The sequence below is a fragment of the Aphidius gifuensis genome, linkage group LG4 (genome assembly GCF_014905175.1).
Source record: "Aphidius gifuensis isolate YNYX2018 linkage group LG4, ASM1490517v1, whole genome shotgun sequence".
NCBI classification, from domain to species: domain Eukaryota; kingdom Metazoa; phylum Arthropoda; class Insecta; order Hymenoptera; family Braconidae; genus Aphidius; species Aphidius gifuensis.
Genome location: NC_057791.1, coordinates 12,118,069 through 12,133,455, shown reverse-complemented (window position 1 = coordinate 12,133,455; position 15,387 = coordinate 12,118,069). Strand labels below are relative to the sequence as shown.

Below are 15,387 nucleotides of genomic sequence, written 5' to 3'. Positions count from 1 at the left end.
TGATTTTAGTAGTAAGTTTTCATAAATTACCGCTATTGGAGGTCTTGTGTTTTGTGTCTGAAATCTGTTTGACAGCTCGCTCCCTAACCTCTTAATTCTATGTTTTTGAATCGTATAAATTATCAATAATGAAAGATAATTTACGTTAAATTAATGTGTCTAAACTGTCAATAGAATATTTTAATATTTTATTATGGTATTTAATGGTTCATATTATAATTAGGGGTTCTGTAATATTAATTTTAATTTGCTCCTGGATAGCTATTGATTCGTTCTTGTAAAAACGCTGAAATCATTCTATAATAGCTAATGAATTGCTCTTGTGTGTTCCGCCAGGGTATTTATAGATGTTGCAAAACAATTAGAAATTGAACTTTTACTTTTTCACAAAAAACAATTAGATAAAATAAAAGAAGTTTTTACATGTTTAGTTAACAAACTAGAAATTTGGATAAAAAGAACAATATAAATATTGCACTGGATGCAATATAATGTTTGATACATACTTGTACGTACATTTGACTCAGTTTTTAATAGGCAAATTATAGAAGATAATAAAAAAAAAAAAAAGAAAAGAAAAGTTAAAAAAAAATATGTAACAAAGCTTAATATGTATTTTATTTTTTATTTTTTATATAATTAATCATTTGTTTATGTATATTTATTATTTTAATTCCTTATATAAAAAGGAGAATGAAGCCTCTCTTCGAACTATTTGATTGGCTGTATTTATAATAATTCATTTATTTTTGTTTAATTAATTTATTTTTTATTTTGTTAATCCGTTGCTATGTGTACCCGTTGTTATTTTATTTTTTGCTTATATGTGATGTTTTGTCAATGATGCAAGAAGGTGTAGTGAATAGTAAGAAGTAGGTATATAATAAATAAATTAACAATTTTCATTAATTCTTCAGCAATATTTCCCATAATAAATTAATATAATTATGGAAAATATGGCTGAAAAAATAATTTAAATTAATTTCACAGCAATATTTCTATATTAAATTAGAATTATTGTGTCAAATAATTATGGCAAATGTCGCTGAGAAAAGAATGTGACTAAATAAATTAATCTGTAGTCTAAATAAATTCCTCAGCAATACTTTCTATATTAAATTAAAATTATTGTGTCAAATGGCTGAGGAATTGATCTAGACTAATAATAAGTTTATTTGGTATTCTTTTTTTTTCTACTATATACTCAAAAAGAAAAAGTAAATTATAAATTGGGAGATATCGTGAATTTTTACGTAATGATCAAGATCAAAAAACTTCTTATTACAACCTTCTTACATCATTGACAAAACATCATATATAATAGCACGCGAAGCGCGCCAATTAGTCTAGTCTTCTATTCATGGAGGTGAATAAGGAGTGTAAGCTTCGCTTTTTTACTGAGTTAGGCTGTCACTGAAGCCTCAATTTCGGAGTAAGTCAGTTCGAAAAACTACCAGCTGCAGCGCTGACATCAGCCCTTGACCAAAAAAAAAGACAGAACAAAATATTCTTATTCACTCTAGCCTGCACCCGTATTCAGAGCAATTCAGAGGATGTTCTCATTAGGGCGTTTTGTTCCGATGGTGGCGTTTGTGGAGCTTTTCTATGTGAAATCTATATAACAAATATTTTGTCGAGCGCCATCAGCGGAAAAAAAAAGCCCTAATTTTTTCAAAAAATGAATTGACGCATAGAAGGACGTCGGAGTCAACTTGATGAAACTTAGAAAAAATAAGAAGCCCTGTGGTCTAGTGGTCAAGGCGTTTGCCCGGAAAGCAAGAGACCCGGGTTCGATTCCCGGCGGGGGAACTTCGTTATTTTTTCTAAGTTTCTGGTTTTTTTCAAAAAACCCAATGTTGCCCCGTGAATACGGGTGCGGCAGTCCAATTCACAGGGCATTACAATTTAGAGCTTTTTTCCTCCACTGACGGCGCTTGTGAAGCTTTTGTATATAAAATCTATATAAAAAAAATTTTACAAGCGCCATCAGCGGCAAAAAATAGCCCTAAATTGTAAAAAATTTGCCCTGTGAATTGGACTGCTGTACAACTATGTTTAAAGATAAAAGATTACACGTGATACTGTCGTTCAAGTCCAATCCCAGCGCTCTCATTTACTCCGAAATGTCGGCTTCAGTAAAAAAGCAAAGCTCACACTCCTTATTCATGCTCCTATTAAATTTTAATCTTCTATCTTTTAATTTTTTGATTTAAATCTTCTATCTTTAATATGTATTTTAATTTATGATTTAAATATAGTCGCGCCGCTTTAGCCAATATGGCAACCGGTGGTCAGCACCTCTTAGTGGCTTAAAAAAACGTATGTACATGGACCTACCTGTATATTTCTACCATGAGTCAGACAAATATTGCTTAATGGGTGCATTCCTTTAATAAAAAATTTTTTTTCGTTTTGCGATTTCGCCCTGTAATACCGGCCAAAATTTTATAGAAAAAAGCTGTTTCTTGTAGTGGCAGCACATGACATTCTTTTTTTTTGGCTTCCAATTATTAGATGGATAACTGTTCAATGTTTATATCAAACTGAAATAGATAGAAAATTGACTTGTTGTGATTGTTTGTTATTGTCACATAGGTCGTACCACACATTATCGTAAACTGAAAAGCCTGGAATATTGCATAGAGATATTTATCACTTTTGTCGTTGTTTCTGTTTCTAGTTTTTAGTCGGTATTACAGGGCAAAATTGCAAAACGAAAAAAAAGGAATGCACCCCATTTTTGAATTCTAACTCAGCGGTGCTACCACTACAAAAATATAAAATCCACCATAACAAAAAATTAGCCAGCTTTTTGGCTTCGGTCAGCAGTCCAATTCACAGGGCAAATTTTTTACAATTTAGGGCTTTTTTTGCCGCTGATGGCGCTTGTAAAATTTTTTTTATATAGATTTTACATACAAAAGCTCTACAAGCGTCGCCAGTGGAGGCTTTAAGGCCGTGATATGGATAGGTTTGGGCACAATTTGCTTTTGATCCGATTTGTATGTGAAATCTATATAAAAAAAATTTTAAAAGCGCCATCAGCGGCAAAAAAAAGCCCTAAATTGTATGAAATTTGCCCTGTGAATTGGACTGCTGTGAATTGGACTGCAGCTATCGAACGCTCCCCTGAGGCTGTTTAAAACATTACGTTTCATACATGCCCATCCCTGCTGACCCCGCTGAATCGCTGTTACGATTTACGACCGCACTCCTGGGTGAGTTCGTTTTTTACTTAAACAGACTTGCAAGCAGTTTTAAATTATATCTTCCCTTTTTTTTCAAATTCATTCGGAGTTCATTTAGAAATAAGTTATTAAAATATAAAACTCCTATAAATTGGGTTTTTGTGAGTTGAATTTGACTGAATTTGACTATTGCTTTTGGTGGGCGGATATGAAAATGACAGCCATATAGATATTTAGATATATATACTGATACAGACGTGTGTATAAAAAAGCAAGCTTGACACAGCACGACAGTCTGCACAACTTGTATGCCTTGGTCCTTCGTGGCTTCGTCAGCCAGTTTACATGTTTTGATGTGTGTGTCTGACGTTTGTGTTCAAGCCAGTATTTAGTTTTGTCAAGTTGACGATTGACTTAATGCCAACTGGTATCATTGTGACACGTAAAAACGCTTTTATACAAAATTAAACAAATAGTGCCTATAAAATCTAATATTTGTGATTTCATTAATTTTCCATAAAGCTGTTAGTTACGAATAAAAACGAAATAAATAAATCGAAATAACTGAGGTGTGATAAATTGCAGCAATGACGCAGCTACTACCTATAAGGTTTCAGGAACATCTTCAGGTAAGTGACCTCCATTTTTTGTACTTCATGATTTTTCCTTAATTAATAACGGTTACTCTACTAATATAACTAATTTTGGCATATAAATAAAAAAAAGTAAGCGATAAGGTGATTTGCGGGATAGAAGAGACTCACCGTTTGTCACGAGCCGTAGGAGGGGAGTATACCTACAGAGAAAGATCGAGTTTCATTATTAGTGCCCAGCACCAAGTTCTCTGAAACCTTTCGTGTTTTTCATAAATTGTAGAAAAAAGCGTTGTTAAAATCTTGTTAAATTCATCCGAGTACGAGCATTATTAGTGTTATAACTAATTATATGTTGAAATTTGAAAAAAATATCCTCGATTAAAGATTATTTTACTTTATTTTCACATACGCCCCCTTTATCTTCCTCCTTGTTGAAATATTGGTAATATTTCGGTTGTTCCGTCACAATTTTCAAAATATAATGATCGCATTATGATTTCTTTCAGCTCACTGCTGTGGGAATAAATGCCAACAATGTCAGCTTTAATACCCTTACAATGGAGTCTGATAAATTCATTTGTGTACGTGAAAAAGTTGGTGATACATCGCAAGTTGTTATTATTGATATGAATGACTCGGGAAATCCGATAAGACGACCAATATCTGCTGATTCAGCAATAATGAATCCAGCAAGTAAAGTTATTGCCTTAAAAGCACAAAAAACACTTCAAATATTCAATATCGAAATGAAATCAAAAATGAAAGCGCACACGATGACTGAGGATGTTGTCTTTTGGAAATGGATATCACTAAATACACTAGCACTTGTAACTGAACAATCAGTTTATCATTGGTCAATGGCAGGTGATTCTACACCAACGAAAATGTTTGATCGTCATGCATCTCTCAATGGCTGTCAAATAATAAATTATCGAACTGATTTAAAACAAACATGGCTTTTGTTAATTGGTATTTCAGCCCAACATAATCGTGTTGTTGGAGCAATGCATCTATATTCAGTAGAGCGCAATTGTTCTCAGCAAATCGAGGGTCATGCTGCATCATTTGCTCAATTTAAAATGGAAGGTAATGCCGAGCCGAGTAATTTATTTTGTTTTGCCGCTAGAACTGTCCAAAGTGCTAAGCTTCATATAATCGAAGTTGGTCAACCACCAGCGGGTAATGCACCATTCCAAAAAAAGGCTGTTGATGTTTTTTTTCCACCTGAAGCTGGCAATGACTTTCCTGTTGCCATGCAAGTTAGTTCTAAATACGATGTTATCTATCTCATAACTAAATATGGCTATATTCATATGTATGACATTGAATCAGCCACTTGCATATATATGAATCGTATTTCTGGAGAAACAATATTTGTAACAGCACCACATGAAGCCTCTGGTGGTATCATTGGAGTTAATCGCAAGGGTCACGTTCTTTCTGTGTCTGTTGAAGAAGAAAATATAATTCCTTATATCAATGGAGTATTACAAAATCCGGAACTTGCACTACGAATGGCTGTAAGAAATAATTTGTCAGGAGCTGAAGATCTTTTTGTCAGAAAATTTAATATGCTTTTCCAAAATGGTCAGTATGCAGAAGCAGCTAAAGTTGCTGCAAATGCACCAAAAGGTATTTTACGTACTCCAGCAACAATTCAACGTTTTCAACAGGTACCAGCAACCCAAGGCCAAACATCTCCACTTCTTCAGTATTTTGGTATCTTACTGGATCAAGGACAATTAAATAAATATGAATCATTAGAGTTGTGCCGCCCAGTCCTCGTCCAAGGTCACAAGCAACTTCTAGAAAAATGGCTAAAAGAAGACAAGCTTGAATGTAGCGAAGAACTCGGTGATTTAGTGAAACAAGCGGATCCAACTCTTGCTTTGAGTGTTTATCTTCGAGCTAATGTTCCCAACAAAGTGATACAGTGTTTTGCCGAGACTGGTCAATTTCAAAAAATTGTACTTTATGCAAAAAAAGTATCGTATACACCAGATTATATATTTCTTTTAAGAAATGTCATGAGAATAAATCCAGATCAAGGTGTTGCATTTTCACAAATGCTCGTTCAAGATGAAGAGCCCCTTGCTGATATTAATCAAATTGTTGATATATTTATGGAGCAGAACATGGTGCAACAGTGTACAGCCTTTTTACTAGATGCCCTTAAAAATAATCGTTCAACTGAAGGAGCTTTACAAACTCGTCTTCTTGAAATAAATTTAGTATCTGCGCCTCAAGTTGCTGATGCAATTCTTGGTAATCAGATGTTTACACATTATGATCGTGCCCATGTTGCACAACTTTGTGAAAAAGCTGGATTATTGCAACGTGCTTTGGAACACTACACTGATTTATATGACATAAAACGAGCTGTCGTTCATACCCATCTATTGTCTTCTGACTGGCTAGTTGGATTTTTTGGTACTTTATCAGTGGAAGACTCACTCGAGTGTTTGAAAGCCATGCTTACAGCAAATATTAGACAAAATCTTCAAATTTGTGTGCAAATCGCGACAAAATACCACGAACAATTGACAACAAAAGCCCTTATTGATCTTTTTGAAAGCTTTAAATCATATGAGGGACTTTTTTATTTTCTTGGATCAATTGTTAATTTCAGCCAAGATCAAGAAGTACACTTTAAATATATTCAAGCTGCTTGTAAAATTGGGCAAATTAAGGAAGTTGAGCGCATATGTCGTGAGAGTAATTGCTACAATGCCGAGCGAGTCAAAAATTTTTTGAAAGAAGCCAAACTTTCAGATCAATTACCACTTATTATCGTTTGCGATCGCTTTGATTTTGTTCATGATCTCGTGCTTTATTTATACCGCAATAATTTGCAGAAATATATTGAAATTTACGTACAAAAGGTATGTTTATCACTTTGATATACATTTTATATAATAACTTTAATATATAACTTTAATATATTTAACTGTATTTTGTTTTTTTTTTTTAAATTCTTTCAGGTAAATCCATCTCGTCTACCAGTTGTAATTGGTGGTCTTTTAGATGTTGATTGCTCTGAAGATATTATCAAAAATTTGATCTTAGTAGTAAGAGGACAATTTTCCACTGACGAATTGGTTGAAGAAGTGGAAAAACGTAATCGTCTTAAGCTACTTTTACCATGGTTGGAATCACGAGTTCATGAGGGTTGTATTGAACCGGCCACTCACAATGCTCTTGCTAAAATCTACATTGACAGTAACAACAATCCTGAACGATTTCTTAAAGAAAATCAATTTTACGACAGTCGAGTCGTTGGTAAATACTGCGAAAAACGTGATCCACACTTGGCATGCATCGCTTACGAACGTGGCCAGTGTGATCGTGAACTGATAAGTGTTTGTAATGAAAACAGTCTTTTCAAGAGTGAAGCCAGGTATTTGGTAAGACGGAGAGATCCCGATCTTTGGGCTGAAGTTTTGCTCGAAAGTAATCCTTACAAAAGACCATTGATTGATCAGGTAGTTCAAACTGCTTTATCTGAGACCCAGGATCCTGAAGACATATCGGTTACTGTTAAAGCATTTATGACTGCTGATTTGCCAAACGAATTGATCGAGTTGTTAGAAAAAATTGTTCTTGACAGCAGTGTTTTCAGTGATCATCGCAATCTTCAGAATCTCTTAATTCTGACAGCTATTAAAGCAGATCGTACCCGCGTCATGGAATACATTAATCGTTTGGATAACTATGATGCTCCAGATATTGCTAATATTGCAATAAATAACGAGCTTTTCGAAGAAGCTTTTGCAATCTTTAAAAAATTTGATGTCAACACATCGGCGATTCAGGTTCTTATTGAACAAGTAAAAAATCTTGATCGTGCTTATGAGTTTGCTGAGAGGTGTAATGAACCCGCAGTGTGGTCACAACTCGCTGGAGCCCAGTTGCAACAAGGACTGGTTAAAGAATCAATCGACAGTTTTATCAAAGCTGATGATCCATCAGCCTACGTAAATGTTGTTGAAACAGCGCGTCGTACATCACAATGGGAAGACCTTGTACGTTATTTACAAATGGCAAGAAAAAAAGCACGAGAATCTTTCATCGAAAGCGAACTGATCTATGCATATGCCCGGACAAATCGACTTGCTGATTTAGAGGAATTTATATCAGGGCCGAATCACGCTGACATCCAAAAAATTGGAGATCGCTGCTTTGATGACAGGATGTACGAGCCTGCAAAGCTACTCTATAACAATGTTTCAAATTTTGCAAGATTAGCAATAACTCTGGTACATCTGAAAGAATTTCAAGGAGCTGTTGATTCTGCGAGAAAAGCTAACTCCACCAGAACATGGAAAGAGGTTTGCTTTGCTTGTGTTGATAGTGGTGAATTTCGCCTTGCCCAAATGTGTGGGTTACATATTGTCGTTCATGCCGATGAACTTGAAGATTTGATAAATTATTATCAAGATCGTGGTCATTTTGAAGAACTAATTAATCTTTTAGAGGCCGCTCTTGGTCTTGAACGAGCTCACATGGGTATGTTTACCGAGCTTGCAATTCTTTACAGCAAATATAAACCTCAGCGAATGCGTGAACATCTTGAGCTTTTTTGGTCGCGTGTTAATATTCCAAAAGTATTGCGTGCTGCTGAACAAGCACACCTTTGGGCCGAGCTTGTTTTTCTTTATGATAAATATGAAGAATATGATAATGCAGTACTTGCCATGATGCAACATCCGACAGAGGCATGGCGAGAAGGACACTTCAAAGACGTCATCACCAAAGTTGCCAATGTTGAATTATATTACAAGGCAATTCAATTTTATGTTGACTACAAACCACTTTTATTAAATGATATTCTTTTGGTACTGTCACCTCGGATGGATCATACGAGATCAGTTGCATATTTCACAAAAACCGAACATCTTCAACTTGTCAAGCCTTATCTAAGATCCGTACAATCACTAAACAACAAAGCAATAAATGAGGCACTTAATGGTTTACTCATTGATGAAGAAGATTACCAGGGTTTGAGAACGTCAATTGATGCATTTGATAATTTTGACAATATTGCACTTGCTCAACAGCTCGAGAAACACGAGCTTATTGAGTTTAGAAGAATTGCAGCTTATTTGTACAAAGGCAACAACAGATGGAAACAGTCCGTTGAGTTATGTAAAAAAGACAGATTGTTCCGGTAAATTATTATTATTTTAACTTTTTAATAATATATATATATTATTTTTATTTTATTTCTTAAATTTTTTTTTCTTTTTTTTAGTGATGCTATGGAATACGCTGCGGAATCAAAAAATGCTGAAGTTGCAGAAGAACTTTTAGAATGGTTTCTCGAGCGAGGTTCCAAGGATTGCTTTGCAGCATGCTTATTTTATTGCTATGATCTTCTACATCCTGATGTGATACTTGAGCTTGCCTGGCGACACCAAATTCTACACTTTGCCATGCCCTATCTTATACAAGTTATGCGCGAATATATCACCAAGGTAAATTAATGTCATAATTATCCAATCACAAATTATAATTCATTGTTTTTTTCGACAGGTTGACAAACTTGAGGAGTCTGAAAGCAGGCGTGTTGAAGAAACTGACCATCAAGACCACAAACCGATTATTATGCCAGAACCACAACTGATGTTGACGGCTGGACCAGGCATGATGGCGCCAGGATATGCCCCACAAGCAGTCTATGGCAATACTCCACCAGGTGTTTATACATCACCAGCTGCAGTCTACCAGGGGTACAGTATATAAAGTCTCGTCAACAATAATATATTTCACTGCATCGATGAATAGTCTCATAGGTTGAATGGGCTGGATTGATGATTGCGTGACGTGTATCTATATAATATTTGTTAACTCTTAAGTAATCAGGAGTAACAGAAATAAAGTTTTAAAAAAAATTAAAAAAGAACATCAAATATAATGTAAGCAAATAATATACATAATACAAGTTAAAAAAAACATTGAAGATTGTTGAATCTCTGGCAATATTCCTATACAAAATGGTTTTCGTCAGAGAATTATTGACTTGCGCAGTTTTCCGTTGAAAATTACATGCTCTATGAAAAATATAAAATTATATTCTATATTAAAATTACCAATAATAAAACATATAGAAGTATATTACATAAGACAAAAAAAAATTGAAAAATTATTATTTAATAATTAGTTTTAATTAATTAATGTTAATCATTTATGCGTATCTATCATCTAATTGCTGCTTGGAATGACCTATTAACTGGTGTTGAACATATATTTGTTTGTTGATATATTCAATATGTATATTTATGGATTAGCTAAAGCAAAATAGTTTGAATGAAAATTTAGAAACTGAAGTGTGATGATACAGTTGATGTCATCATAGTTTTTATTACAATAAGATTTTTTTTTTTTCGGTAAATAAAAGAAAATAAAAACTAGAATGTCATGTCTTAATCGAAAAAATAAAAATAGTATTGTAATAATGAATCAATTAACAATATTAAAATTATCAGAAAATATAGATGAATTGAGTAATATTTTTTTCTTGTACACTTACAGGAACTGTTATTGTTTATAAGTTTGGAGTAGGTGTTTTTAAATGTATACAATTTTTTTTTCTTCAATTTATTAACTTCATTATTATTCATTACAAGTTGAAAATTTATTTCTATCTATGTTAGATTTTGTTTAGTTAACAATCTTTGAAATAATGAAAATGTATTTGAATTCGCTTTATAATTAATAATAAAAATAGTTTATGGCAATTAAAAACATGTCGACTTCATAAAAGTATCGTGAGACAATCCGATTACGATTTCAAGATTTTACAATTAACATACAAAGTTAGAAAGTAATCGATCAATAAATCTGTAGAACAATAAAATCTAGTAGTATGTTGATGTCTCATAGTTCTGGTAGATGATTGGCTTTATACTTTCTAACCGACCGTTCTGCAGATCTGAGGCAAAGTTCTTTGCCAAAAAATTCAAGTGTTGCTTCAATGAGATGAATTTTCACCACGATGATTTGTTTTAAAAGTGCTATCCAGAAAAGATAAATAATTTATATAACAACAATGGTTTAATATTAAATAAAATAGAATTTTTTATAGTTACTCCGTATGATATTGTCTTTTCCGATGACTTGAAATGTATTTCGAGTGTCTTGTAGGATGATTCCTTCTATTCCGATTAAACTTGGACACTTGGACCGTATTACGATAATTTTCGCTCCATGAAGATCAGATTTCATTAGACGCTGGCCAACCGTTTCCCAATTAATATGTTCGGGACTTTGAGGTAGAGCTAGAAAACTTTTGCCACCAATAGCTTGCTGAATATACTCCAGCCATAAATTATTCAATGACAAAACATCTTCATACTTCAGATCTTTTTTGCAACGAGTTTTCTTTAATTCCAGAAGCTTTCTTAGTTTTATACTCAGATATTTTCTTTTTTTTGGTTTTTTTATTGCCACGTTTGATTTAATTTTGTCCAAAATAAATTTCTGAAACAATTATTCATTATAAAAAATTTGTACGTAGGCTCATTTGATAGACAATTATTGAGACAATAAAAAACATGTTGTCTGGGATATGATAATATACCCAAATTTATGAAATCATGGACAAGCAACGTAATTATATTATAACCCGGCAGGTCTCATGGCGCAGATAATAAATTGAGACCCTACCGGTTTTCTTGATATGACGGATAAAATAGACCAAAGCACGCATACTCTATTTGTTGTATCATAATCTAACTTATGATAGATTTCAACTATTCATACCTTGTTAAGTTCTTCTGATATTCCATTGACGTCAGAACCTGGTAGAGAATTTTTTAACAATCCCAACACGACATTGTCTCCCGTATTCAATGAATTTATTTGCGTGAAAATATCATTGAACAATGGTTCACGGAGTTCATCTGTAAATAATAATAATAATATGCGTTATTTTATTATTGATTGAAAAAATATATGACTAACCTGTAATAACATCTGTCATTGATATATGTATTGTTATAACAACACGAGTCGTGTACTCGTGTTGCCAGAGCCTGGGGTGCTAAACAGCGCTAAAGTCAAGTGTCAAGGTCAACTGTCAACTGAGCGAATCGAGCGAATGTTACTAAAATACGATTTACCAAAGTTTACTATACCGCACCCGTATTCACAGGGCATTACAATTTAGGGCTTTTTTCATCCACCGGTGGCGCTTGTGGAGCTTTTATATGTAAAATCTATATAAAAAAATTTTTATAAGCGCCATCAGTGGCAAAAGAAGCCCTAAGAAAATATGGTGGCACAAGGCCACGGGTTGCCGGTATGAAAGAAATTATAGAAAGGCTTAAAATCGACCATTTATTCAACACTGCTCACATGCACTGCTCTACCCAAGGTCCTATGTAATAATTCCCAACACTGTGTACAGGTCATCCCAAGGTCCCTAGAATGATTCCCAATATAAATCCAGTAACTCATCTAGGGACCTTGGGTCATCCGAAATAAAGGGGACGTTCCAAAAATCACTCGGAAACTCGGAAGGTCAAGATTGTGATCATAGAAAATTTTTGATATTTTGTTGTGGTAGTTATGATTTTTTGTTCATGTATTTTTATAGGCACAAAACAATAAATTATTATTGTTTAATTATTAATAATAATTATAAAAAATACTTTTCACAATTGTAATAAGTAACAAAAGTAAATGGCATATGCAATATGGCTGTTTTTGTTGCTTACAATATCTACAGTAACCTCTAGTTACTTTTAAGTTTATTTTATCTCTATATTTTTTCATCTACTGCGCCGGTCTGGGTTTCCGAGTGATTTTTGGAACGTCCCCAAAATCGTCGATATCCCCAATATGGCGGAGCCGCGCAAATTCAAACTGCTACGGCGTCAAGTATATGAATTGCAGTCACAAAATAAATCAAAATAAATGATTAAAATTTTTTGTTGCATCTGTAATCATCATTAATGATCAATATATTAATATGAAATAAAATATAAATAAGAATATTAATGTTTATAAAATTTTATTGAATAAAATAACCTGAACGAATTTTTTTTTTTTTTCTTTTGATCAAAATATAATTATGATAGTATATTAATTTAACTTTATCTATTTGAATATAGGAGTACTAATATTATCACACAAATTGCATTTATAATTAAATATCAAGTATCTATAATTAACAAATTAAATTCAATTCAAGGTCAGACAATGTTTACCATAAACATTGATAAACATGTGTGAATGTGTGTGACTATCCACGCATACATACGTACCTATCTTGTGTACATATACGCATGCACACAACTACTGATCCCCAATATGGCGTCCCAAATTCTAGCTTCGGATGACCTGTCTAAATCCAGTAACTCATCTAGGGACCTTGCTGCACCCGTATTCACGGGGCAAAATTGTTCTCATTAGGGCTTTTTTTTCCGCTGATGGCGCTCGACAAAATTTTTTTTATATAGATTTCATATAGAAAACGCCACAAAACGCCACAAACGCCACCATCGGAAAAAAACGCCCTAATGAGAACATCCTCTGAATACGGGTGCTGGGTTTTTACTGTGTTAAAGCATAGGCAGTCACTGAAGCCGAAATTTCGGAGTAAGTCAGTTCGAAAAACCACCAAGTGCAGCGCTGACATCAGCCCTTGACCAAAAAAAAAGACAGAACAAAATATTCTTATTCACTCTAGCCTGTACAATTATGTTTTAATATCTTCTTGGACCATTCAGGTGCATGCAGTTTGATTGAATTTAATTATTAATGTGAATTCATTATTTAAAATATCCAATAACATCTTATTTTTTTGAATTTTTCAATAAATTTAAAGGTCATCTTATTACTCAAGTTGTTCGCGGAATGTCAGTTGTTGCAAAATCTTTTTATAATTTTTTTAAGTTGAAACAAAAAATTCTAATTTCAACGTGCTTTAAATTACACCTCTTTCAACAGTTGAATAGATACATAAACCAATTAAATACTATACAAAAGTTTTCTTCAAATAAACTAATTCCTAGTCTCAATTAATTCCACACCGAAATTTTCTATAATAAATTGAAATAATTGTAGCCATACGGCTGAGGAATTAATTTAGACTACAAATTATTTTATTTAGTTATACATCCATTCCTTAGATACATTTGCCAATAGTTTTTTTATTAATTATTTATGGCAAATGTTACTAAGAAAATAACGTAACCGAATAAATTAATGCGTAGTCTAAATTAATTTCTCAGCCATTTCCCACAATTATTTTAATTTATTATAGAAATAATTGCTACGAAATTAATCTAGACTGTTAATTAATTTATTTACGGCTTTATTTTCTTCTTAGATACATTTTCCATAATTAATTAATTAAAAAACTATTTGCCAATGTTGCTGAGAAAAAGATGTCACCAAATACATTTATTTATAATCTAAATTAACTCTACAGCCATTTTAAAATCATTGTGTCAAACGGCTGTGGAGTTAATGTAGATTATAAATCAATTTATTTGGTCACATCCTTTCCTTAACTATTTCTGCTATAATTAATTCATTAAAAATCTATAAGCGATTAAAAACAAATTGACAGCTGTTTCTAGTTCTAACCTTGTGTTTACCTTTCAAAAATTAATTTTAGACAAACAGATTAGACACAAAAACAATAGACTTCACACACAAGTTCTAAATAATCAATTAATTTATCAACTAATTACATTTAATTCGCATTTAAAGAATAATATTCGCAATTAAAATCAACCAAAACTGACATCAACAGTATTTGCATTACAAACATCACAAAAAAAATAAACAAGCAGTAAATAAAAGATTACACGTGATACTGTCGTTCGAGTCCGATCCCAGCGCCCTCATTTACTCCGAAATGTCGGCTTCAGTAAAAAAGCAAAGCTTACACTTCTTATTCACCTCCATGATTTAGGCAAAGGATTCTTGGTCTCGTATTGCGGGAGTTATTGCGGCACCTGGGGTACGTTCCAAAAATCACACGGAAGCCCGGAAGTTCAAGATTGTGATCATAGAAAATTTTTGATATTTTGTTGTGGTAGACATGATTTTTTTTCCATGAATTTTAATAGGTGCAAGTCAGAAAAATATTATTGTTTAATAATTGTTAAAAATTATAAAAATACTTTTCACAACTGTAATAAGTAACAAAAGTAAATGGCATATGCAATATGGCTGTTTTTGTTGTTTACAATATCTACAGTAACCTCTAGATACTTTTAAGTTTATTTTATCACTATATTTTTTCGTCTAATGCGCCGGTTCCGGGTTTCCGAGTGATTTTTGGAACGTCCCCCTGCACCCGCACCCGCAGTCCAATTCACAGGGCATTACAATTTAGAGCTTTTTTCCTCTACTGGCGGCGCTTGTAAAGCTTTCGTATATGAAATCTATATAAAAAAAATTTTACTTGCGCCATCAACGGCAACAAAAAGCCCTAAATTGTAAAAAATTTGCCCTGTGAATTAGACTGCAGCAATACGGCACCCGTATTCTCAGGGCAAATTTTATACAATTTAGGGCTTCTTTTTGCCACTGATGGCGCTTATAAAATTTTTTTTATATAGATTTTACATATAAAAGCTCCACAAGCG

General features: G+C 33.1%; 2 protein-coding genes across 2 annotated transcripts; one reads left to right on the top strand and one right to left on the bottom strand.

Annotated features, from left to right (window-relative positions):
- The first annotated feature begins 3,186 nt into the window (after nt 1–3,186).
- Nucleotides 3,187–10,625, top strand: LOC122855062 (clathrin heavy chain). The gene is made up of 5 exons (XM_044156184.1): nt 3,187–3,817; nt 4,291–6,666; nt 6,766–8,951; nt 9,036–9,258; nt 9,317–10,625. The coding sequence occupies exons 1-5, from the start codon at nt 3,776–3,778 to the stop codon at nt 9,524–9,526; spliced, it is 5,037 nt and encodes a 1,678-aa protein (XP_044012119.1). The 5' UTR covers nt 3,187–3,775; the 3' UTR covers nt 9,527–10,625.
- On the bottom strand, nt 9,755–11,900 carry LOC122855080 (ribonuclease P protein subunit p29). The gene is made up of 4 exons (XM_044156239.1): nt 11,747–11,900; nt 11,546–11,685; nt 10,873–11,263; nt 9,755–10,797 (listed from the first exon to the last, which is right to left on the bottom strand). The coding sequence occupies exons 1-4, from the start codon at nt 11,763–11,765 to the stop codon at nt 10,661–10,663; spliced, it is 687 nt and encodes a 228-aa protein (XP_044012174.1). The 5' UTR covers nt 11,766–11,900; the 3' UTR covers nt 9,755–10,660.
- Nucleotides 11,901–15,387: the final 3,487 nt, after the last annotated feature.